Genomic DNA, 25369 nt, shown 5'->3' on the forward strand with positions numbered 1-25369 from the left:
TTTTTGCTGTAGACATTTATGATGGTGGTTAAGAGCTTAATCCCCCGTTCAAGGGTCGTCTATGCCGGACATGGATGGGTCTTGTGTGAAAAGTCCTTTTGTCAATTTAACGCCTACAATTGCCACTGGCACTTAGGACCTTTTTTCACACTCTCTCATGCACACACGGGCTAAGATTTGAGGGTGAGGATAAGGGCCTTAGGTGTAGGCTGGTAATCACATTTTTACACTTGCCAAGATCCCTTTTCCCTTTTTCATCATAATAACATTTGAATACACTATGGTGCTGGTGCTGTGGCCATTCATGGCTGGGAAGTGCTTAAGTGCTATTTGGTGTGAGATTAAACAACAATCGAGAGACAGAGCGAGAGAGAGAGAGTTGTAAAAATAAATCTCTTCAAAGATTTATGGTACTGCAATAAAACACAAACACACACACACACACACACTCACACTTGGCCATAGAACACACACAAAAGCATCTATTCTATTATTTGTTGGAATTTAATTGCCCTAATTGTCATAAATAACATATAAACATGGCATGCATAGCATTTTGAACAATGGAAAGGACACAAAAAGGACATGAGTGAAATTTTTCAAAGCAATACAAAAACAAATTTATTAGAACAAGGTTACCCAGAAAATTTAATAGCATTTACTTTGAGTAGGGATTAGGGGTAAATTAAGGGATTTATGGCAAATTTACAACCCTCCTTCTACTTCATTCAATATTCATGGTCCACTCCCCTGTCTCTGCCTCTCCCTTAATGTAGGCCAATAAATACTTGCATTTTATTGCTTATACATTTTGTTTGTTTATGGGTATCTATTCGAGAGTATGCCCCTGTGTGGCCTAATATATGTGGTCTAGTACAAGTATTTGCACCATATGCACTCTTAGCCATTGCTATTTGTTGATATTTTATTCATGAAACAGCTGTTGTCTCCAAAAATTTCATTCTTATTACCTAGGGCAAGGCGGCAGGCATTTGTCCACATTACCCTCAAGGAGTGACAAAATTTTTAGACTACGCCCTGCTGCTGTAATCAATTATGGTTTATAATTTTCATATAACATTTCATAATTGGGGCAACAAATGAGTATGATGATAATTGAAATTTAAGAGGAAAAACCATGAGAGGCATATTAAATATAAAATATGGTGATTTTTTTTTTTTTTTTGAAAAGAGAAAATTAAAGGCTGAAAGCAAAGAATTTTAAGTAATAAATAAGGACCACACCTCTTATATATATTCGAAGAGCCGAACACGATTTATAAGCAGAGGACGATGTCCAATCAGCATAAAAGCTTCTCGTCCTGCCCTGTATACTTGTCACCATGGCAAAGTCTAAAAAATCTTCCAAAAACTAAGTCAAGACATAAGGAATATCTATCTCCTCAAAGTGTGAATATATGGGGGCATCGACACCATAGAGAATTAGTCCACACGTTGTTGGAGCGATTATTGTAGAATGTGCCGATGGACCAAGGAACCATACGATAACCCATTTCCATGATGACCCTCCCATGGCCTCATACTTTCACAAGTTTCCATTCCACCTGAGATGAAACCCGGAACTTCCATGTCGCCTAACTATCCAAACAGGGGAGCCGCTTTTGCAAAAAATCCTCATTCATCAGGGATTCATCAGCAATAATTTGAATGACTCCCAAAACTCCAAGGACTCTCAAACTCTAAAGACTCCCATACTGTAAGGACTCACAAACTGCAAAGACTCCCAAATAGAAAAAACTCTCATACTGTTAAGATTCTCTTAGATAATCTTAAAAAATCCACTAGAAACAGACTACTAAACAAAATTAACTAAATTTCCCATGAACATTTCATTAAGGAACAGGGGAAATTTGTTTCCCCTACCCAAAAAAAAAAAAATATGAAGACTGCTTCTGTAGTGCCCTCATGCCTCAAAGCTTTCAGCAATGCGGTAGTCAAACCCTGGCAGCAGAAATAGGATGCGGTTTTTCTGAAGTGCAAACCTGTAACTGCATGATTAAAGGTGCCCTGCCCTGTAACTGCTTCTGTAGTGCCCTCATGCCTCAAAGCTTTCGGCAATGCGGTTGTCAAACCCTGGCAGCAAGAATAGGTTACGGTTTTTCTGAAGTGCAAACCTGTAACTGCTTGATTAAAGGGTCAAGTGCCAAATATGAATACAAAATCCTCAAAAACTAGGAAACATTTTTCTCCAGCGGCCTCCTACAAATTTCCCATGCTGCACACGAAGAATGACAATCAAAGTGTGGGGAGCCAACGGAAAAACCTTAACACTTTTTTCCAATTTTTCTTTCTTCTTCCTTTGCTAACTTCTGTTCTAACATTGAACCTTTGCGCTTATTCGTTTCTTCTTTCAATCCTCCATTCCATTTACCCTTTCTTTATACTTATACTAGAATGGATTTCTTCCTTCATTCCAACTATCATTTTTCCCATCTTTTTCACTTTTATCCTTGTTTCTCACCATCCTACCTCCACCTTCCATCCACTTTTCTTCTCTTCCATCCACTATTCTTCCCTTCCATCCACTATTCTTCCCTTCCTTCCAATATTTTTCCCTTCCATCATTCTCTACTGCTCTCTTGTCCTTTTTTCCATCCATATTTTTTCCTCCTATTCTTCCCACTACGCTTCCTCCCATCCCTTTATCTATCTTCCTTCCATCCATCATTCTCTCGTTCCACCCTTCTTTTTCCAACCCTCCAGTCTTTCCTTCCATTCCTCATTCATTTTGCAATCCTTCCATCCCTCCTTACTACTACCATTCCTCCTTGCTTCCAACCTTCCTTCCATCTTTTTATCCTAGCTCCCTTCCAACCTTTCATCCATCCTTTCTTTCTTCCATCCATCGTTCCTTGCATTCTTCCATCGTCTTGTACTTCGTTCCTCTTATACTTGCTTCCATCTTTCTTTCCAACGATCCATCCATCCTTCTATTCTACCTTACATACTTCCATCATTCCTTCAATCCTTCCTTTCAGCCTTACTTCTATTCTTCCATTCGTCTTTACTTACATCCTTCCTTCCCTCCTTTTTCAATCCTTCTTTCCATTCTACCTTTCATCCAACCATTCTTTCCTTCATTCATCCTTCAATATTTCTTTTCATCCTCCCTTCTATCGTTCCTTCATTGCTACTTTCCATTTTTTCGATCCCTCCTTTCAACCTTTCCTTAGCTCTATACCATCTTTCATGTCCTCATCTCCCATCCTTTGTTTCATCCGCCTTCCATTGCTTCATCCATCATTTCTTTTATTCTACATACCATCCTTCTTTTCGCCGTTCAATCGATCTTTCCATTCCTCTATACAACATTCTTTTCATTCAATCAATTCCTTATTCCATTATTCTACAATCTTTCCTTCCTTCCATTACACCTTAATAACATCCTTTCTTCCAACCTTCCTTCCATCCGTTCTTCCTACCTTATTTCCAACTTTTCTTCCATATTTTTATTCGGTTCTTCCATATTTCCATCTATTTGTACTTCTTTTCTTTTATACTTCCTTCCATCCAGCTTCCCAACGCTTCATCCATATTTCCTTCCGTCCATCCATGCATCCTTTCATTATTCTTTCGATCCTTTCCTTTATTATTTCTTCCATCCTTCCACCCTTCTTCCATCTTAAAATTTTACCTTCCACTCTTCCATTCTACCTTTCATCCAACCTTCCTTTCCTCCATTCATCCTTCAATATTTCTCCCCATCCTCCCTTCCATCGATCCTTCACACCTACCATCCATTTTTCCCATCCTTCCTTCCATCTCTCTTATCCTTTCATCTTCCTCACTTCCACCCATCCTTCCTTTCATCCTTTCTTCCATCCTTCATTTCCACAATATTCTATCCTTCATGCTAATCTTTCTTCCATTTTCCATAGTTTTCCTCTCGCCTGCTGCTATTGCGGTGGTCAAAAACATTTTTAGGCTTCGTAGCACTCCTTTGTTCCATCCGCCTTCCATTCCTTCATCCATCATTTCTTTTATTCTACATACCTTCCTTCTTTTCGCCGTTCAATCGATCTTTCCATTCCTCCATACAACATTCTTTTCATTCAATCAATTCCTTATTCCATTATTCTACAATCTTTCCTTCCTTCCATTACTCCTTAAGACTATCCTTTCTCCCAACCTTCCTTCCATCCGTTCATCTTACCTTAGATCCAGCTTTTCTTCCAACTTTTCTTTCTTCCATTCATCGGTTTTTCCATATTTCCATCTTCTTGTACTTTTTTTCTCTAATACTTCCTTCCATCCTGCTTCCAACGCTTCATTTATACTTCTTTTCATCCATCCTTCCTTCCATACTTCCATCCATCCTTCCGTCCATACTTCCATCCATCCTTCCATTATTCCATCCATCCATCCATCCTTCTATCCATTCTTCCATCCATACTTCCTTCCATCCATACTTCCTTCCATCCATACTTCCTTCCATCCATCCTTCCATCCATCCTTCCATCCATCCTTCCATCCATCCTTCCATCCATCCTTCCATCCATCCTTCCATCCATCCTTCCATCCATCCTTCCATCCATCCTTCCATCCATCCTTCCATCCATCCTTCCATCCATCTTTCCATCCATCCTTCCATCCATCCTTCCATCCATCCTTCCATCCATCCTTCCATCCATCCTTCCATCCATCCTTCCATCCATCCTTCCATCCATCCTTCCATCCATCCTTCCATCCATCCTTCCATCCATCCTTCCATCCATCGTTCCATCCATCCTTCCATCCATCCTTCCATCCATCCTTCCATCCATCCTTCCATCCATCCTTCCATCCATCCTTCCATCCATCCTTCCATCCATCCTTCCATCCATCCTTCCATCCATCCTTCCATCCATCCTTCCATCCATCCTTCCATCCATCCATCCTTCCATCCTTCCATCCTTCCATCCTTCCATCCTTCCATCCTTCCATCCTTCCATCCTTCCATCCTTCCATCCTTCCATCCTTCCATCCATCCATCCATTCTTCCATCCTTCCATCTTTCCATCCTTCCATCCATTCATCCATCCATCCATCCTTCCATCCTTCCATTCTTCCATCTTTCCATCCATTCATCCATCCATTCATCCATCCTTCCCTCCATCCTTCCATCCAACCCTCCTTTCATTATTCCTTCGATCCTTTCTTTTATTATTCCTTCCCTCCTTCCACCCTTCCATCCATCTTAACATTTTACCTTCCATTTTTCCATTCTACCTTTCATCCAACCTTCTTTTCCTCCATTGATCCTTCAATATCTCTTCATCCTCCCTTCCATCGTCCCTTTACACCTACCATCCATTTTTCCCATCCTTCCATCTCTCTTATCCTTTCTCCCTTTCATCTTCCTCACTTCCATCCATCTTTCCTTTCATCCTTCCTTCCCACAATCGTTTCTTCTACCCTTCTTTCCAGCCCTATATTTTCCTATCCCTCCCTTCTTCCTTGCAAGCATCCTTTCATACATCCTTCTTGCTTGCAGTTCTTAAAATCTACCTTTCATCAATATTTTTATCCATTGTTCCCTCCATCCTTCCTTTCATCCCCTCATCGTTACTTCTATCCTTCTTTCCTTTCTTCCTTTCTTTCGTCCACACTTCCTTCTTCCCTCCGTGATCCTTCTTTTCAAATATCTTACCATCTATCCTTCCTTCTTTTTCCATCGTACCTTTCTTAGATTCTTCTTTCTTTTCAAACATCCTACCATCTATCCTTCCTTCTCTTTCTACCGTATCTACCATCCATTTTACCAATCTTCATTCCATCTCTCTTATCTCTCTCATCCTTTCTCCCTTTCATCTTCCTCACTTCCATCCATCTTTCCTTTTCCTATTCCTCCGTTCTTCTTTGCAAGCATCCTTATATACATCCTTCTTGCTTACAGTTCTTAAAATCTTCCTTTCATCAATATTTTTATCCATTCTTCCCTCCATCCTTCCTTTCATTCCTTCGTATTAACTTCTATCCTTCTATCTTCCTTTCATCCATACTTCCTTCTTCCCTCCGTCTATCCTTCTTTTCAAATATCTTACCATCTATCCTTCTTTCTCTTTCCATCGTACCTTCCTTAGATTCTTCCTTCCTTCCTTTTTTTCAAACATTCTTCCTTCTCTTTCCACCGTACCTTCCTTCCATTCTTCCTTGTTGCCTTGCTTCTATCCACTTGTCTAGGCTTTCTTGCATCTTTCTTTCCTGCTTACCCTTCGTTCGTACTTAGTTTCCTTCCATATTTTTATTCATTCTTCCATCCGTTCCTTCTTGTTTTTTTTTTTCATCATTCCCTTCTAACGTTCATTCCATCCCTCTTACCATATTTTTTTATCATACTACATTCTACCCTTTCTACCATCAATTCATTCATCCATTCTGGCATTCTTACTTCCATTCGCTTGTCCATCCTTCCTTTCATTTCCTTCCCAACAACTAGAATTGGAAGACTACGCACACAACACGGGTTGGAACTCTCCGCTCCGAGATCCGATGCGTGTGAGTACACATGGTATCCCGAGAAGCTAAGCTGACAGCCCGGTAGCTGTCCACAAATTGCGGATAGTGGAAGGCTTCGGATACGGAGTAACTGCATTAGCAGTCGCAGATAATCAGCGATATCGAGTGCAGAGACTCAGTGGGAGATCGGGCGCTACCGGCCCTTGCGAAGTGCCTATGATTCTCAACAAGGCAAGTTATTAACGCATTTTAATTACTAATGGTCATAACGTTCTCGCGGCCGGAACGGAACCGGAAGCATTGAATCTAAAACAAAACCAAAGCCATAGCACACTTTTGGGCTCCCTACATTCCAAATTACATGCAAAAGCAAGAGGTTTTGTCAGCTTTCACATAGTATTCCATCATCCCACCCATCATTACCCTTTTTCGACCATTTCAAAAACTTAGATTCCAAAGCCTTTCATGGACTTTTTGCTTGGTGCATTTGTCGCCTTAATTAATTCACTCGTCACTCATTCACTCAGATAGACCTCCATCCATGGCAGGCCGTAGCTTCAATGAATTCATTCAGTTTTCACTTTTGATCTGCCAGTATAAACGAAGAAGATTTGGTGCTTAGGTTTTCTTTTTAAAGATGATTAACGGTTTGGGGCCATTAGACGACATGCCATGTTAACGTCTTTTTAAGAGTTCTGCCTTTTTTCGGACGTTTAGAAGTGGAGGGGGGGGGGGGGGTCTCATCATTCATATATTCAAAGATTTGGTTTTGGGTGACTGTCAGTGCCGCCGGCAGGCAACACCCAAAAGGGTAGATGGATGGGTCTTGGGTGTTAATGTATTCAACAAATAGAGTGTGGAAATGAAAATTTCTATATTGTTGATGTTTTCCATTTCTGCTTTTACTCAAGTGTCTGTGTATGTGTGAGTGAGTGAGTGAGTGAGTGGCTGTTTTAAATATTTCAATATGTGTGTCACGTTAAAATGCCCAAAACACAATAAGAAAAAACGCCGAAAATAAAAATAAAATAACCGATTTTGTTTATAATTCCCAGGCCTATTAACATTTTTCAATGGTCTTAGTTGGCCCGTGTGTGTGTGCGTGTGTTGTGATGCACAATCAACACAACTTTTGGTAACTCTAATGACGTTGATGATAACCCTGGGCATCATCATTACCAGCCATCATGGGCTTGATGTTAATTTTGTTTTGGGGGGCAACTCATCAATAAACAATTTTTGGAATTTTAAGGCTTAAATCTTTGTTTGTTTTGGCTGCTTGCTTGTATTTATGGTTAGTCTTCTTACAAAGAGAGAAGTATTTAAGGCATGTGCTTAGAACTTACGTGTTTGTGAGATATCTGTCACTGAGACTGTTCCTTCTGCAGCTAAATATATGGCTTTGTTGTGTGCACACTGTGACATTATTACATAATCTTCTACTGTACATAATGCACCCGAAATCACCACCTAAAATTGAAAAGAAAAAGAACGAAAATTCAGAAAACTAATTAAATTCAAATTCCAAACCATAAAAGCTTAGCTTAAAATTTAGAAATTCAATTTCAATATTTTGTGTTGGTAGATAAATAATTCGAAATTGAAATGGAATTTCCCAAAGAGAGTTTACCATACATTCCGAGATATATATATTATGCGTACTGTTCCTTAATCCATAATTCTTCCCAGGCCTTATTCATTACATTTACCTTTCCTTCCTTTCTTCTTTCCTTCATAAAACTTTTCAACTATTCTTTCTGTAATCCTGTCTTTGCTTTAATTTTTTCATCTATCGTCCAATTTTTCCTCCATCGTTCTTTCTTGCAACCATGTTTGCATTCATTTGGTCAATTTTTCTTCCATCTATCCTACCAGCTATCTATCCCTTCATCTTAATTCCTATTTTTACTTCGATACCTTGATGTAAATACTTCCCAACAAAAAGGTGTCGCTCTACTACACGCCGTTCGGACTCGACTATAAAAATATGATCCCTTATCATTGAGCTTAAACTTGATATGTGAGAAGTTTGCCCCTGTTTCTTGCTGGAACATCTATTAATTCTTCCGTTCATATTTACTTGCATGGTTTATTCTCTTCAATTATCAACAACTTACTGGTATTTGTTTTCCTTTTTTCTGTAACTTTTCAATTCCTTTATCATTGAGTTTAAACTTCAATAGGACAGCACTCATTGATATGTGAGAAGTGTGCCCCCGTTTCTTGCTGGAACATCTATGAATTCTTCCATCCATGTTTACTTGCATGGTTTATTCTCTCCAACTATCAACAACTTTCTGGCATTTGCCTTAATTACTTTTGCTCCAACTTTTTAATTCTTTCTACCAAATTTTCTAACCAAACATATTTCTAACCTTAATTTGAACCATCCCTTCAATTCTGCTTTTATTTGCTTTTGTTTCCATCTTTAAAGCTTCCAATGCTCGTTCGTTCCATCTATACTTAGTTCTTTTCATCCATACATCCTTCTTTCCAAACTTCCTCAATTTTTTCTCTCCACTCACTTTGCTTTCATTCCTTTGGTCTTTTTTACTTCCACTCTTACTTCGATTTTTTTCCAATCCTACTTCCAATCCTACATCCATTCTACGTACCTCGTTCGTTTCATCTATACTTCTTCTTTTCATCCATACCTCCTTCTTTCCAAACTTCCTTAATTTTTTCTCTCCATTTACTTTGCTTTCATTTCTTGCGTCTCTACTTCGATTTTTTTTCCAATCCTACATCCATGCAACTAACCATCCAATCTTTCAGTTCTTTATTCTCCTGCGTTTTTGTGGTTTCCACCTTTCATTGTCCCTTCCTACCATTTTTCCTTCCTCCACAATTTCGTTTCAGCCAATATTTCTCCTTACTTCATTCTCAACGTTCCTCCATTCCTAATTCCGCCCTGCTTTTCTTTATTCTGTTTTTCATAATTTGTTTCATTCTTCCATTAATAAATCCTTCCTTAATTTTTTCTCTTCAATCGATATTTCTAAGCTTCCATCCATGATTCCCTTTATCGTTCCTTCTATACAGCCAACATTCCCTTCCTACTTTATTCATTTTTCCATTATTCCTTCCATCGTTCTTCCATCCTTACTTACACCTTTCTTTCCATACTTGCATGCTCCTTCCATTCATTGTTTGATCTTACTTCCAAAATTTCCTTTCCAACTTCTTTACAATTTTCCTACTTTTCGTCATTCCTTCTACCATTTCTTTCTTTCCATCTTTCCTTCTACCCTTGTTTCCATCCTTCTTTCTATATTTCCTTCCTTCCTTTCTACGCTTTCCCTTGCTTTCATATTACCTTATTTTCAACCATTCTTCTTTCTCTCCATCCTCTTGATCACTCTTTCTTTCCATTCTTTGTTCTATTCTTCCCTCCATCATTCCACCATCCTTCCTTCCATACTTCAATCCACTATTCCTTCTTTCCATTCTTCTTTCTACCATTTCTTGCATCCCTCCTTCCATTCGTACATCCTTCCTTTCATTCCATTCTTTCTTCCTTCCATCGATCCCTTTTTTTCTTCACTTACCTTTCATTCTTCCTTTCATCCTTGCTTCCAACTATCCTCCACATTCCTTTCCAGCTTTTTCTCTATCTTCCCTTCATTTCTTCCCAAAATGTTTCCTTTCACCGTTTCTCCATACTTTCTTCTATTCGTTCTTACTTCTCTTCTTCTTCCCATCCATTCGTTAATTTTTTCTTCCCTCCAAACTCCTTTCATCTTTTTCTCCATCCTTGCGTATTTTCAGTCGAACTCCAACTCTTCTCTTCCTTCCATTTTTACCTCCATACTTCCTTTTATTCATCCTTCCTTCCGACGTTCCTTCCATCAATCCAATCTTCCATTTTTCCTCCTTCATAACTTCCTTCCTTCCATCCATCCTTCCTTCCATCCTTCCTTCCATCCTTCCTTCCATCCTTCCTTTCATCCTTCCTTCCATCCCTTCTTCCATCCTTCCTTCCATCATTCCTTCCATCCTTCCTTCTATCCTTCCTTCCATGCTTCCTTTTATCCTTCCTTAGATCCTTTCTTCCATCCTTTCTTCCATCCTTCTTTCCATCCATCCTTCTTTCCATCCATCCATCCATCCTTCCTCCTTTCCTTCTTTCATCAATCCTTCTTCATTTCATCCATTTCAGTCTACCTACCATTCTTTTTTCCATACTTGTATCCCTCCTTCCGTCGTTTTCTCCATCCAATCCTTCTTCCATCCTTTTATCCTTCCTTCCGTCGTTTCTTCCATCCAATCTTCCTTCCATCCCTCGTTCCACTCATTGTTTCTTCCACACTAAAATCCGTCCTTCTTTTCTCTTTCCACGCATCCATTCTTCTGTCCTTTCTTTCAACCTTTGCTTCATCCTTTTTTCCATCCTTACTTTCATTCTTACATCCTTCATTCCATTGATCGTTTTGTTTTTTCACTCTAACTCTCGTTCTTTCTTTCATCCTTGCTTCAAACTATCCATCTTTCCTTTCATCTCCATATTTCTTGCATTCTTCCTTCGTCCATCCTACCTTCTTTTATTCCATCCTTAAGTATTTTCAGTCTACCATCCTTTCTTGCTTCCATCTTTACTTCCATACTTTTTTCATTCGTCCTTTCATCATTATTTCCATCCTTGCTTCCGAAGTTCCTTTCATCAAACCTTATTTTCAAACTTCCATTTTTCCTTCTCTCTTCTTTCATCCACTCTTAGTCCTTTCATCCTTATCAGTATACTTAGAACCATTTCTTTCATCCTTTTTTCCATTCTTCCTCCCATCCTTTTTCCTTCCTCACGCCGTTTCTTACATCCACCTTTTCTTCGTCCTTCCTTCCATTCTTTGTTTTTCTCATTGTTCCTTCCATACTCAAATTCGTCGTTCCTTTTTCCTTCCATCCATCCATTCTTTCAGCCTTCCTTTTATTATTCCTTGCAACCTTCCAACCCTCCAAACATCCTTCCATCCATATTCCAACCAATCTTCTTTCCTATCATCCTTTTGTATTTTTATTCATCCTTTATTCCTTCTTTCCTGTCTTCCTTCTATCCAACCTTCATTCCTTCCATCTATTCTTCCTTCCATCCTTCCTTCCATTCTTCTTCTATTCTTTCTCCATCCTTCCTTCCATCCTTCCATCCTTCCTTCCATCCTTCCTTCCATCCTTCCTTCCATCCTTCCTTCCATCCTTCCTTCCATCTTTCCTTCCATCCTTCCTTCCATCCTTCCTTCCATCCTTCCTTCCATCCTTCCTTCCATCCTTCCTTCCATCCTTCCTTCCATCCTTCCTTCCATCCTTCCTTCCATCCTTCCTTCCATCCTTCCTTCCTTCCATCCTTCCATCCTTCCTTCCATCCTTCCTTCCATCCTTCCTTCCATCCTTCCTTCCATCCTTCCTTCCATCCTTCCTTCCATCCTTCCTTCCATCCATCCTTCCATCCTTCCTTCCATCCTTCCTTCCATCCTTCCATCCTTCCTTCCTTCCATCCTTCCTTCCATCCCTCCATCCTTCCATCCTTCCATCCTTCCTTCCATCCCTCCTTCCATCCTTCCTTCCATCCTTCCTTCCTTACATCCTTCCTTACATCCTTCCTTCCATCCTTCCTTCCATCCTTCCTTCCATCCTTCCTTCCATCCTTCCATCCTTCCATCCTTCCTTCCATCCTTCCTTCCATCCTTCTTTCCATCCTTCCTTCCATCTTTCCTTCCATTCTTCCTTCCATCCTTCCTTCCATCCTCTTTCCATCCTTCCTTCCATCCTTCCATCCTTCCTTCCTTCCTTCCATCCTTCCTTCCATCCTTCCATCCTTCCTTCCATCCATTTTTCCATCCATCCTTCCCTCCATCCTTCCATCCATCGTTCCATCCTTCCTTTTATGTATCGTTCCATTCTTTTTTCCATCCTTCCTTCCATCCTTCCTTCCATCCTTCCTTCCATCCATCCTTCCTTCCATCCTTCCTTCCATCCTTCCTTCCATCCTTCCTTCTATCCTTCCTTCTATCCTTCCTTCCATCCTTCCATCCTTCCATCCTTCCTTCCATCCTTCCATCCTTCCTTCCATCCTTCCTTCCTTCCTTCCTTCCATCCATCCTTCCTTCCATCCTTCCATCCTTCCTTCCATCCTTCCTTCCATCCTTCCTTCCATCCTTCCTTCCATCCTTCCTTCCATCCTTCCTTCCATCTTTCCTTCCATCCTTCCTTCCATCCTTCCTTCCATCCTTCCTTCCATCCTTCCTTCCATCCTTCCTTCCATCCTTCCTTCCATCCTTCCTTCCATCCTTCCTTCCTTCCATCCTTCCTTCCATCCTTCCTTCCATCCTTCCTTCCATCCTTCCTTCCATCCTTCCTTCCATCCTTCCTTCCATCCTTCCTTCCATCCTTCCTTCCATCCTTCCTTCCATCCTTCCTTCTATCCTTCCTTCCGTCCTTCCTTCCATCCTTCCTTCCATCCTTCCATCCTTCCTTCCATCCTTTCTTCCATCCTTCCTTCCTTCCTTCCATCCTTCCTTCCATCCTTCCTTCCATCCATCCTTCCATCCATCCTTCCTTCCATACTTCCTTCCATCCTTCCTTCCATCCTTCCTTCCATCCTTCCTTCCATCCTTCCTTCCATCCTTCCTTCCATCCTTCCTTCCATCCTTCCATCCTTCCTTCCATCCTTCCTTCCATCCTTCCTTCCATCCTTCCTTCCATCCTTCCTTCCATCCTTCCTTCCATCCTTCTTTCCATCCTTCCTTCCATCCTTCCTTCCATCCTTCCTTCCATCCTTCCTTCCATCCTTCCTTCCATCCTTCCTTCCATCCTTCCTTCCATCCTTCCTTCCATCCTTCCTTCCTTCCATCCTTCCTTCCATCCTTCCTTCCATCCTTCCTTCCATCCTTCCTTCCATCCTTCCTTCCATCCTTCCTTCCATCCTTCCATCCATCCTTCCATCCTTCCATCCTTCTTTCCTTCCATCCTTCCATCCATCCTTCCTTCCATCCTTCCATCCTTCCTTCCTTCCATCCCTTCTTCGATCCTTCCTTCCATCCTTCCATCCTTCCTTCCTTCCTTCCATCCTTCCATCCTTCCTTCCATCCTTCCATCCTTCCTTCCTTCTTCGATCCTTCCTTCCATCCTTCCATCCTTCCTTCCTTCCTTCCATCCTTCCATCCATCCTTCCATCCTTCCATCCTTCGTTCCAACCTTCCTTCCAACCATCCATCCCTCCTTTCATTATTCTATGCCTCCTTCCATCCTTAGTTCTTTAAATGCTTTCATCCTTCCCTCCGTCGATTCTACCATCAATCTTTTATCCCATCCTTCCTTCAAACTTTCGGTCCATCTTTGCTTTCACCCTTCCTTCCGTCAATCCTTCTAACCATCCTTTCTTCCATCCTCTCCTCCAACTTTCCATCCATCCCACTTCCATTCTCCCATTCATTTTCCTTTTAAACTCCCATTCAACTTTCTATACTTTCTTGCATTCTTCCTTCCCTCTAGCTCTCCTTCTATCCTCTCATCCTCTCATCCCTTCATCTATCTTCACTTCCTTCCGTCGTTCTTTCCATCTTTTCTTCCATTCTTCATTCCATTCGTTGTTTTTTTCACATCTTTCTTCTCAACCATACTTCTTTTCATTAGTTTTTCCATCCTTCGTTCTATCCATGGAAGGAGGTTAGATGGTGGAAAACTTACCAATAGTTACCAAAACTTCCCTCCATCAAATCATTTTTTTAATAGTACTGCATTCCTTCAGCGATCCCAATCTTATTTGGTCTTCACATTCCCTTTTTCTTTAACATTATGAAAATTTTACCTTCCTTTCATCCTGGCATACTTTGTTGCTCATTTTGCTACCACAAACAATTTTCATGCTCAGCAAAGTTTGTTTGAGTTCTATTAAAAAATTCTCATAATTAAAAGTTTCAATTGCCGTCAAATCTGCTGATTTAAAACTTTTTATGGCCATGCCAAAACCGTACAACCAACCATCCAGCCAACGAACTTTACAACTTGGCTACTTCATAAATGTCAAGTGTTTCATTGGGTGCCGGCTAAAAGGGATTTCATTTCGTTAAGACAAAAGGATTTGACTACCCGAAAAGAATGTTCATTTTACTCAAAAAAAAAAAAAAAATTAAGGCATATATCAAAATTTTGCTGCAGGGATTGTCGTGACTTAAATTTAATTAATTTATCATTTTTTAATTTTGTTTTATGACTTTTTTATTAACAATTTCATAAAAACAAAAAATAAAGCAGATTGAAGACATATGGCCATAAGCCTGAGGCAAATTTCCATATACACGACACGGCTTGAACGTGTGTTGATTCACCTACTGCGGCTGTGTTGTGTTGTGTGGGGCCAATTGAGGAATATTTCAGAAAACTGTTATTACCTCCGGGCTATTTTGTCCCCACCATTCGTTCTACCCCTCTAGCGGGCAATCTCTCTCCACTCCCCAACAATGCAAATTAGAAATTCCACTAGAATTTTTTGGTCATAAATTTCAAAACTCCTGTTTTTTTTTATGAATCAAATGACAAAAAAAAAAACAAAAAAAAAAGTATCGCTGCCACCAAGTCAGGCGACTGGTTGGGGCTTCATATGCAGACCATGTTACGGCTGGTCAGACATCCATGCCAATTTAACAACAACAGCAACAACAAAAAGTGCAACCGTAAAAAAATTCATTGGCCATTGACAGTTGTAGGAAAAAGACAATAAATTGCCAAAATTGTGTTGGGCTGTGTTGTCGCTGTTTTTTTGTGATTTTGGATTTTTTTCTTTTCATTCCCCCCTCACAAAAAAAAAAAAAAAACAATCACTGGCACCGCCATTAAGCATTTAAACACAGATTCTTTTGTTAATTTTTGCTTTACGAAATTGAACTGAAATAGACATCACTGCCAACAGCACACACACACACACACACACACAGCCACCATGGGAATGGCACTGATATTGGTAGATTCAGTGCAGACAGATGGATACAAAAGCCTGAGACAAAAGCAACAAAAAAAAAAAAAAAACTGGAGCACTCGCCAGATTTCATGGAATTTCATTTAAATTGAGGGGTCGTAATAGCTTTGATAACAAGGAGCCATGACCAGCTAGGGCCAATAAATCAATATTTTGCTTTTAATTTCATGGCTTCAAACACAGTCTGTGGGGGCAAGGGATGGATGATGGGGATGTTAAGGATGAGCCCAGGCATCAAAAGATCATAAGTGGCGACCAAATATTTTTTTCCGATTTATGGGGCTAATGAAAAAAGTGATTCTGATATGAAAACCAGATAACCTGTTGGTGACAGGTTGAGGGTGGGTAGCAAGGGATACAGGAAGGTAGATGGAGTTCAATGAATTATGAGGAAACTTTAGGATTCCTTAAAGCAGGAAAATTTAACACAAAAATGTAGAAGAATTTTCAATAGAAAAGAAATTTAAAATTTTTGACAAAATATCCAATGGATAGAAAATGTTTACAAAAAAGCAGACATTTTAATAGAAAAGGAAATTTTTACAAAAAAACAAACAACGAATGGCAAGGAGATGAAATTTTGACCCCATCCACAAAAAACACCACCCATCAGCACACTTTCACCCCAAAACACCCTCATACCGGACATATTTACCGACCATAGCAATATAAGGCTCATATGAAAGAAATTTGTGCGAAATATCTAAAAGGCCGCACAGGCACCCTCAAACAGGACTTTTTTCCTGTCTGTGGGAAGGCGCAGCGGAGCGGGCCCTGTCCGGCTAGTCTATATATAAAAAAATTAATTTTGGGAGGGAACCTCCCCCTTACCACAAAAGTACTACCCACAAATTAAAGTGTGCCGATCGGGTTTCGAATAAAAGGCATTCAGGAGTAGAGTACGAATTTCATATTAACAAGTAAAAGCGTGCTAAGTTCGGCCGGGCCGAATCTTATAAACCCTCCACCATGGATCGCATTTGTCGAGTTCTTTTCTCGGCATCTCTTCTTAGGCTAAAAAGGATATAAGAAAAGAGTTGCTCTGCTATTAAAACGATATCAAGATATGGTCCGGTTCGGACCACAATTAAATTATATGTTGGAGACCTGTGTAAAATTTCAGCCAATTCGCATAAGAATTGCGCCCATTGGGGCTCACGAAGTAAAATAGAGAGAACAATTTATATGGGATCTGTATTGGGCTATAGACCAATTCAGAACATAATAAACACGTTTGTTGATGGTCATGAGAGGATCCGTCGTACAAAATTTCAGGCATATCGGATAATAATTGCGCACTCTAGAGGCTCAAGAAGTCAAGACCCTAGATTGGTTTATATAGACCCAAGATCCGTTTATATGGCAGCTATATCAGGTTATGGACCGATTTGAACCATACTTGGCACAGTTGTTGGATATCATAACAAAACACGTCGTGCAAAATTTCATTCCAATCGGATAAGAATTGCGCACTCTAGAAGCTCAAGAAGTCAAGACCCAAGATCGGTTTATATGGCAGCTATATCAGGTTATGGACCGATTTCAACCATACTTGACACAGTTGTTGGATATCATAAGAAAACACGGCGTGCAAAATTTCATTCCAATCGGATAAGAATTGCGCACTCTAGAGGCTCAAGAAGTCAAGACCCTAGATCGGTTTATATGGCAGCTATATCAAAACATGGACCGATATGGCCCATTTACAATACCAACCGACCTACACTAATAAGAAGTATTTGTGCAAAATTTCAAGCGGCTAGCTTTACTCCTTCGGAAGTTAGCGTGCTTTCGACAGACAGACGGACGGACGGACGGAGGGACGGACGGACGGACAGACGGACGGACATGGCTAGATCGACATAAAATGTCGCGACGATCAAGAATATATATACTTTATGGGGTCTCAGACGAATATTTCGAGTAGTTACAAACAGAATGACGAAATTAGTATACCCCCCATCTTATGGTGGAGGGTATAAAAATTGGGTACAAGTAACTGGGGGGCCAACCCAACCCCAAAACCACCTAAAATAGGTTTATTAAACGAGCATGACAATATGGGACTCAAATGAAAGATATTCGAGAGTAGATTACGAATATAGTCAGAGAGAAGGAATTGGCTTTATTGATATCGGGAGGAGGCGGACCCTCCCCCGTTACACCACCCAAAATCAAAATTATACTCATCGTGACAATATGGGTATCAAATGAAAGGTATTTTAGAGTAGAATACGAATATGGTACTAAAAATTAGGTCCATGTACCCAGGAAGTCGCCCTAAGCCCAAAATTCCTCCAAGCAGGCAAATGGAACGTTCCTATCCATATGGGGCTTAAATGTAAGGTATTTGGGAGTAGATTAGGAATCAGGCATACAAAATCAGGTCGAAGTATAGGGGGTCACACCACCCGCCCAAAAATGCTCCAAATGGGCATATTAGCCAATCACGACTATATGGGACTCAGTTTGTTTGTTTGTTTTGTATAGACAACAAACCGATTTTCTCGAAAATTTCACAGATTGTGTAGGGTTGGTCTGGAAGAAAACAAAGACCATATAATTTTTCGATATCGGAAGGAGGCCGCATCCTCCCCCTTGCCCCAAAAATATCACCCAAAATCAAAAGTGGATCGATCGGAACAATATATTTGGAGATTAGAATACGAATATGGCATTAAAAATTGAGTCCAAGTATCCCGCGGGCCTTCCCAACCCCAAAACAACCCCAAACAGACAAATTGGTTGTTCTAGTCGATGTGGGGCTCAAATGAAAGGCAATCGGGAGTAGATTTCGAATCTGGCATGCAAAATCAGATCGAAGTATCGGGGTTCACCCTTCCCCCAAAAATACTCCAAGTGGGCAAAAGACCCATTATGGCTATATGATACTAGGCTGAACCGATAGAGAACGAAATTGATACTCATTTTCGGGACAAAGACGCTGGGGTCCACTCCACCCTCAAACAGAACTAAGTTACCGATCATGACATTATGGGGCTCATATAAAATGTATATGAAAGCAGAGAAAGTAGAGCACGAAGCTTATATTTAATTCAAGGGCTAAGTGTCTGGGTGGCCAACCCACCCCCGAAGTACCCCCTTCACGGGAAATATTTACCAATACGCTGATATAGGACTCAAAAGAAAGGCATTTGGCAGTAGAGTAAAAATTTGCCCAGGAACCGAGCCAATGAGTGCTCTCCGATTCAAGTTTAAACTCAATGATAAGAGAACTTTTTTATAGCCGAGTCCGAACGGCGTGCCCCAGTGGGACACCTCTTTGGGGAGAATTTTTGACATGACCATGCATGACATGGTGCCTCGCAAAATGTCCCCAGCATTAAGTGGGGATAATCACCGCTGCAAATTTTTGTTGATGTTCTAGCCAGGTTTCGAAAGTAGGCGTTCAGCGTCATAGGCGGACATAGGCTACAGTAGCACCAATTCGATATCCACATTCAGGGCGAAGTGTCCCCACTCTAAAGGATGGGGATATATTGATTTTGTCATTCCGTTTGTAACACATCCGAAACAGCCATTTCCGACCCTATAATGTATAAATATTCTTTAACGTCATAAAAATCTAAGACGATCTAGCTCTGTCCGTCCGTCTGTCCCCCCGCCCATCCATCTGCCAGTCTGTTTCAACAGATCACGCTGCAGTAGAGATATTGAGCTAAAACTTTGCACAGATAATTTTTTTGGCCATGGGGAGGAGGAGATGGACTATATCGGACTATATCTTGACCTCATATAGGCCGTTCTGCCGATTTAAGGTCTCAGGCCCTTAAAAGCCACATTTGTTATCCGATTTTGCTGATATTTGGCACAGTAAGTTGTGTTGGGCCCCTCGGCATCCTTCTTCAAATTGGTCCAGATTTGGCACATTTTATTTAGGTCTTGGGCCCATAAAAGGCGCATTTATTGCCAGATTTTGCCAAAACTTGGGACAGTGAGTTGTGTTAGGCCCTTTGACATCCTTCTTCAATTTGGCCAAGATCGGTCCAGATTTGGATATAGCTGCCATATAGACCGATCTCTCGATTTAAGGTCTTGGGCCCATAAAAGTCGCATTTATTGTCCGATTTCGCCGAAATTTAGAAAAGTGAGTTGTGTTAGGGCTCTCGACATCTTTCTGCAATTTGGCCCAGATCGGTCCAGATTTGGATATAGCTGCCATATAGACCGATCTCTCGACTTTAGGTTTTGGGGCCATAAAAGGCGCATTTATTGCCAAATTTTGTCAAAACTTGGGACAGTGAGTTGTGTTAGGCCCTTTGACATCCTTCTTCAATTTGGCCAAGATCAGTCCAGATTTGGACATAGCTGCCATATAGACCAATCTCTCGATTTAAGGTCTTGGGCCCATAAAAGTCGCATTTATTGACCGAATTTGCCAGAATTTGGGAAAGTGAGTTGTGTTAGGCCAGTCGACATCCTTCTTTAATTTGGCCCAGATCGGTCCAGATTTGGATATAGCTGCCATATAGACCGATCTCTCGATTTAAGGTTTTGGGGCCATAAAATGCGCATTTATTGGCCGATTTTGCCGAAATTTGGGAAAGTGAGTTGTGTTAGGCCCTTCGACATCCTTCTTCAATTTGGCCCAGATCGGCTCAGATTTGGATATAGCTGCCATATAGATCGATCTCTCGATTTTAAGTCATTGACCCATTAATAACGCATTTATTGTCCAATTTCGCATAAATTTGGGAGAGAATGTTGTGTTAGGCCCTTCGACATCTTTCTGCAATTTGGCCAAGATCGATTCAGATTTGGATATAGCTGCCATACAGACCGATCCGCCGATTTAAGGTCTTGCGCCCAATAAAAGCGCCTTTATTGGCCGAAATTTGGGAAAGTGAGTTGTGTTAGGCCCTTCGACATCCTTCTTCAATTTGGCCCAGATCGGCTCAGATTTAGATATAGCTGCCATATAGACCGATCTCTCGATTTAAGGTTTTGTGCCCATAAAAGGCACATTTATTGTCCGATTTCGCCGAAATTTGGGACAGTGAGTTAGAATAAGCTCCTTGACATACTTCTGCCATATGGGACAGATCGGTCTAGATTTGGATATAGCTGCCATATAGACCGATTTCTCCATTTAAAGTTTTGGGCCCATAAAAGGCGCATTTATTGTCCGATTTCGCCGAAATTTGGGAAATTGAGTTGTGTTAGGCCCTTCTACATCCTTCTTCAATTTGGCCCAGATCGGCTCAGATTTGGATATAGCTGCCATATAGACCGATCTCTCGACTTTAGGTTTTGGGGCCATAAAAGGCGCATTTATTGCCAAATTTTGTCAAAACTTGGGACAGTGAGTTGTGTTAGGCCCTTTGACATCCTTCTTCAATTTGATCTAGATCGGTCCAGATTTGGATATAGCTGCCATATAGACCGATCTCTCGATTTAAGGTCTTGGGCCGGAGCATTTATTGCCAGAATTTGCTGAAATTTGACACAGTGAGTTGTGTTAAGCCCTTCGACATCATTTTTTAGTTTGGTCTAGATTGGTTCAGACTTGGATATACCTGCCATATAGACCGATCTCTCAATTTGGGGTCTTGGGCCTATGTTAGGCGCATTTATTATCCGATTTCGCTGAAATTTGACACAGTGACTTATGTTAGGCTTTTCGATATCCACTGTCTTTATGGTTCAGATCGGTCTTTATCTGGATGTAGCTGCCAAAATGACAAATTTTTCTATGAAATTTTGACAAAATTTCCTACAATTTTTCTAGGTTTTGGTTGATATTCTCCTATGGCTTGATCTTTCCTCTTTCTTATTTTGCATATTCAATATCCACTCATCATTATCACAAAATACCACCCAGACTTTGAGTGGTTTCTTCCTTTTTTTGAATATCTGCAAATATGTATGGTGTTTGCTCAAAGTTTGGTTTTTTTTTTGTTTTTTTCATCGATTATTGGTTTGTTTATTCGGCATTATTTGCTATTAAAGTGTCAATTTCTAGTGTCGTTTTATGAAATTTTACGATTCTTGTTTCATGCTCCCTATTGCCTGCCTGTCTACTTTACACTTGTTTGTTATGATTTAATAGTTTGTATACAAAGAAACCTAAAAAAAGACGAATTATTGATCAAATATGAGTTAAATGTGTTAATGGTTAATGACTCGCTGATATAGCTGATGGTTGATGGGTTTGTGTTAATGGTCCCTTTAGCTCCAAACCGAACGGAAGCCTACGGAGGGGGCGAAGTGGCAATGAGTCAAAACTAAGTGTATCGATATGCGAGCATGTCCGTCCTTACTTCACTCTGTCCGTCCATCCGTCTGTCTGGCTGTTTTTTTTTTATGGCAGTAGGATGTTTTCTGAGGAATATCATATAAAAAAAAATATGCCATAATTGTTTTCTTATCGTAAATGTCGATTTCACTATCTGGGATTGTGGTGCTTGGGTCGTTGCTATTTGCTTGGATGTTTTTAATTTTATACAACACCAGTGCTGTATTGAGGAATTCCTCAATACAATGTTGCCACTACTGCCTCTGTGGATTTGAATGTACCCTCCACCCTTCCATCCTTAGGGCAGGCGGCAAGGCGGTTGGGTGAAAAAAAGGGAAGGTGGGTGCTGCAGGGCATGACTTAGTGCCATGTGTATATTGTCGAAGACCTTAATGATGATTATTTATGACTTAGTGAGTCGCAGCGTTTAGTATTTCCTAACCGAAATAACCTCGTTTTCAACACCAACCATCGAACCATCCAACCAACCAACCAAACTCAGCCATAAAAGCAATGCAACGCAACGCAACGCAATGCCAACCAATCAGGCTAGGCATGAACTCTGGGTTCTGGGTTTCATTGAATGTCAAGTGCCCACCAAGGCATAGGGAGTGGAAGTGGAAGGGGGTGAAGCAGCAGCAGCAACGGCAGCAACAACATAAACAAATGAACTGTGTAAGAAAACGCATTATTTGGTAATTATCGACAAAATTCTAATAAACAATCAACAAATCAATGTAAGCAGCTAACGTTATACCTCTGCCTGCAACAACAAACACCACCACCACTACTACACTGCAGAGACCTAAACCATTGCACACCAAGACAACATTGCCCCTCTCCCTCAGAAAAAACCTGTAAGGAAACTCAATTGTCTTTCATTCACTTGACAAGCGGGAGATTGAAGTCCATAAAACCCCTCATAGAACGTGGCACATTAGTAAAGAGATATCCTACACATGGTTGGTGTAAAGATGGTCTTATCAACAACATCATCATCATCATCATTGTCTTTATTATCCACGATGAATGCGTTCTTTGTCCTTCCTCCCCTCTGCTCTCCTGATAATATCGATAATGTGGTCTCTGATTATGATGAATGGAAATGTTGATTTAGCATTTATTGTGTCCCATTAAAACATTTCTGGTGTTATGTTCCTTTTGTAAATGTTCCAAATTCTGCTAACCGTGCCACCATTAACCTTTTGTTATTTGCCAATGACGAAAATAGGACATTGATTTACCGAATATTGTGTAGCCTGATTAGAGTAATAATGCATGTTGGAGGTTGTGGTTTATGGACTTCTATGACTAAACGACTTTTCATGTTCGACAATCGATAATCGTTATTTTGGGGCAGGGGCAAAGATAAGAAAAACAAAGGAGAAATTCGTTAAGGGAAGCATTGGGGGAAATTCGTTTCTTGTTACCATTTGCCTCAAAAAAATTAATCAAATGCTGGGAAAGGCAGACAAAAAGTTTCTGTTACAATTACTTTTAGTCAAAATTCCATTTCTAAAAGAAATTTGAAAATGTTCTTATATCCACAAGGTATTGTCATATTTTCAAAATCTCTAAGCCATAGGATATTTTTTTAAAATTTAATTTTTATACCCTGCACCAAAGGATGGGGGTATACTAACTTCGTCATTCCTAAGCATCATGACAGTTTAAGTCGAGCTAGCCAAGTCCGTCCGTCTTACCGTCCGTCCGCCCGTGAATCTGTCTATCGAAAACACGCTAACTTTCGAAGGAGTAAAGCAAGGCGCTTAAAATTTTGCAAAAATACTTTTTATTAGTGTAGGTCGGTTGAGATTGCAAATGGACCAAATCGGTTCATGTTTTGATACATTGGGTTGCCCAAAAAGTAATTGCGGATTTTTCATATAGTCGGCGTTGACAAATTTTTTCACAGCTTGTGACTCTGTAATTGCATTCTTTCTTCTGTCAGTTATCAGCTGTTACTTTTAGCTTGCTTTAGACAAAAAGTGTAAAAAAAGTATATTTGATTAAAGTTCATTCTAAGTTTTATTAAAAAAGCATTTAATTTCTTTTAAAAAATCCGCAATTACTTTTTGGGCAACCCAATAACTCTAGAGGGCGCTTCTTGAAACTCTAGAGAACGCTTTCATTGTCCGATTTGACTGAAATTCAGCACGTGGTGTTTTGGAATCACTTCCAACAACTCTTAATCGGTGTACAACCTGATGTAGCTACCATATAAACCCATCTTGGGTCTTGAATTCTTAAGCCGCTAGAGGGTGTAATTATTATGCGATTTGGCTGTAATTTTGCACGTGATGTTTTGGTATCACTTCCAACAACTGTCGAAATCGGTCCACAACCTGGTATAGCTGCCATAAAAAGCGATATTGGGTCTTGACTCCTTGAGCCGCTAGAGGGAGCACTTATCGTCCGATTTAACTGAAATTTTGCACGTGGTGTTTTGTTATCACTTCCAATAACTGTGCTAAATATGATTCAAATCGGTCTACAACCTGATATAGCTGCCATATAAACCGATCGTGGGTCTTGACTTCTTAAGCCTCTAGAGGGCGCTATTATCGCCCGATTTAGCTATAATTTTGCACGTGATGTTTTGGTATCACTTCCAACAACTGTACTAGGTATGGTCGAAATCAGTCCACAACTTGGTATAGCTGCCATGTAAACCGATCTTGGGTCTTGACTTTTTGAGCCGCTAGAGGGAGCACTTATCGTCTGATTTAACTGAAATTTTACACGTGGTGTTTTGTTATCACTTCCAATAACTGTGCTAAATATGATTCAAATCGGTCTACAACCTGGTATAGCTGCCATAAAAACCGATCTTGGATCTTGACTTCTTGAGCCGCTAGAGGGCGCAATACTTCTCCGATTTGGTTGAAATTTTGCGCGAGATATTTTGTTATCGCTTTCAACAACTGTGTTAAGTATGGCGCAAATCGGTACATAACCTGATATAGCTCCCATATAAACCGGTCTTGGATCTTGATTTCTTGAGGCCCTAGAGGGCGCAATTTTCATCAGCACTTTTTTGCCAAAAATTCCAAAAAAATACCCTTTTCACATTTTTTTTTTCACTTCCAAACTGTATAACTTTTAACTGAATTGTCAGATGTGGACCATTGTTACGGCAAAGTTGTTGTAAATTTTGTCAAATATTCAAATCATGCATAAAAATTAAAATCCAACTACAAATGCGTCCGTAAATTTCAAAATACAAAGTAGAACTCGGTCAAAATTGCAACAAAAAAAATTAAAATTTGAATGCCTCCAAAACCAGTGAAGATATTTTGTACCTTGGAATCTTTGCACCACTATCCAGAAAAAATAATAATTTTGGTAATCGGACCACATATGAAGATTTGCCAGCCCCAACAATATTTCGGAGTACCATGGTGACTAAATTTAGGGGTCTGCCAAGAGACGCCCGGACCACCTGGGGCCTTGACATTTTGCACACGAACTCGCTAACACCTCAGCTCCATTCCAAATTTCAAAGAGATAACTCTACCCATTCTCAGACAGATTATTTTTTAATTAGTTTTTGTTCTCGATTTTATCCCACTGTGCTACATACCGATTTGACATATTGAGTCCCTAGATCCTGCAATCGTTGTCTGATTTTGCTGAAATTTTGCTCGTAGTGTTTTGTAAAGACTACCTACACTTGTGCCTAGTAT

General features: G+C 40.3%; 1 protein-coding gene across 3 annotated transcripts in view; it reads right to left on the bottom strand.

The window, feature by feature from the left end:
* The window catches only part of LOC106082163 (mucin-5AC), a 265347-nt gene that overhangs the window by 91559 nt on the left and 148419 nt on the right, over nt 1–25369 (bottom strand). For all 3 annotated transcript variants that reach the window (XM_059369416.1, XM_059369417.1, XM_059369418.1), the window contains one exon: nt 7806–7929. In XM_059369416.1, coding sequence (XP_059225399.1) covers nt 7806–7929 — 124 coding nt within the window. The remainder of the gene's footprint in view (nt 1–7805; nt 7930–25369) is intronic.

This window comes from Stomoxys calcitrans, chromosome 5, assembly GCF_963082655.1.
Source record: "Stomoxys calcitrans chromosome 5, idStoCalc2.1, whole genome shotgun sequence".
Lineage (NCBI taxonomy): Eukaryota > Metazoa > Arthropoda > Insecta > Diptera > Muscidae > Stomoxys > Stomoxys calcitrans.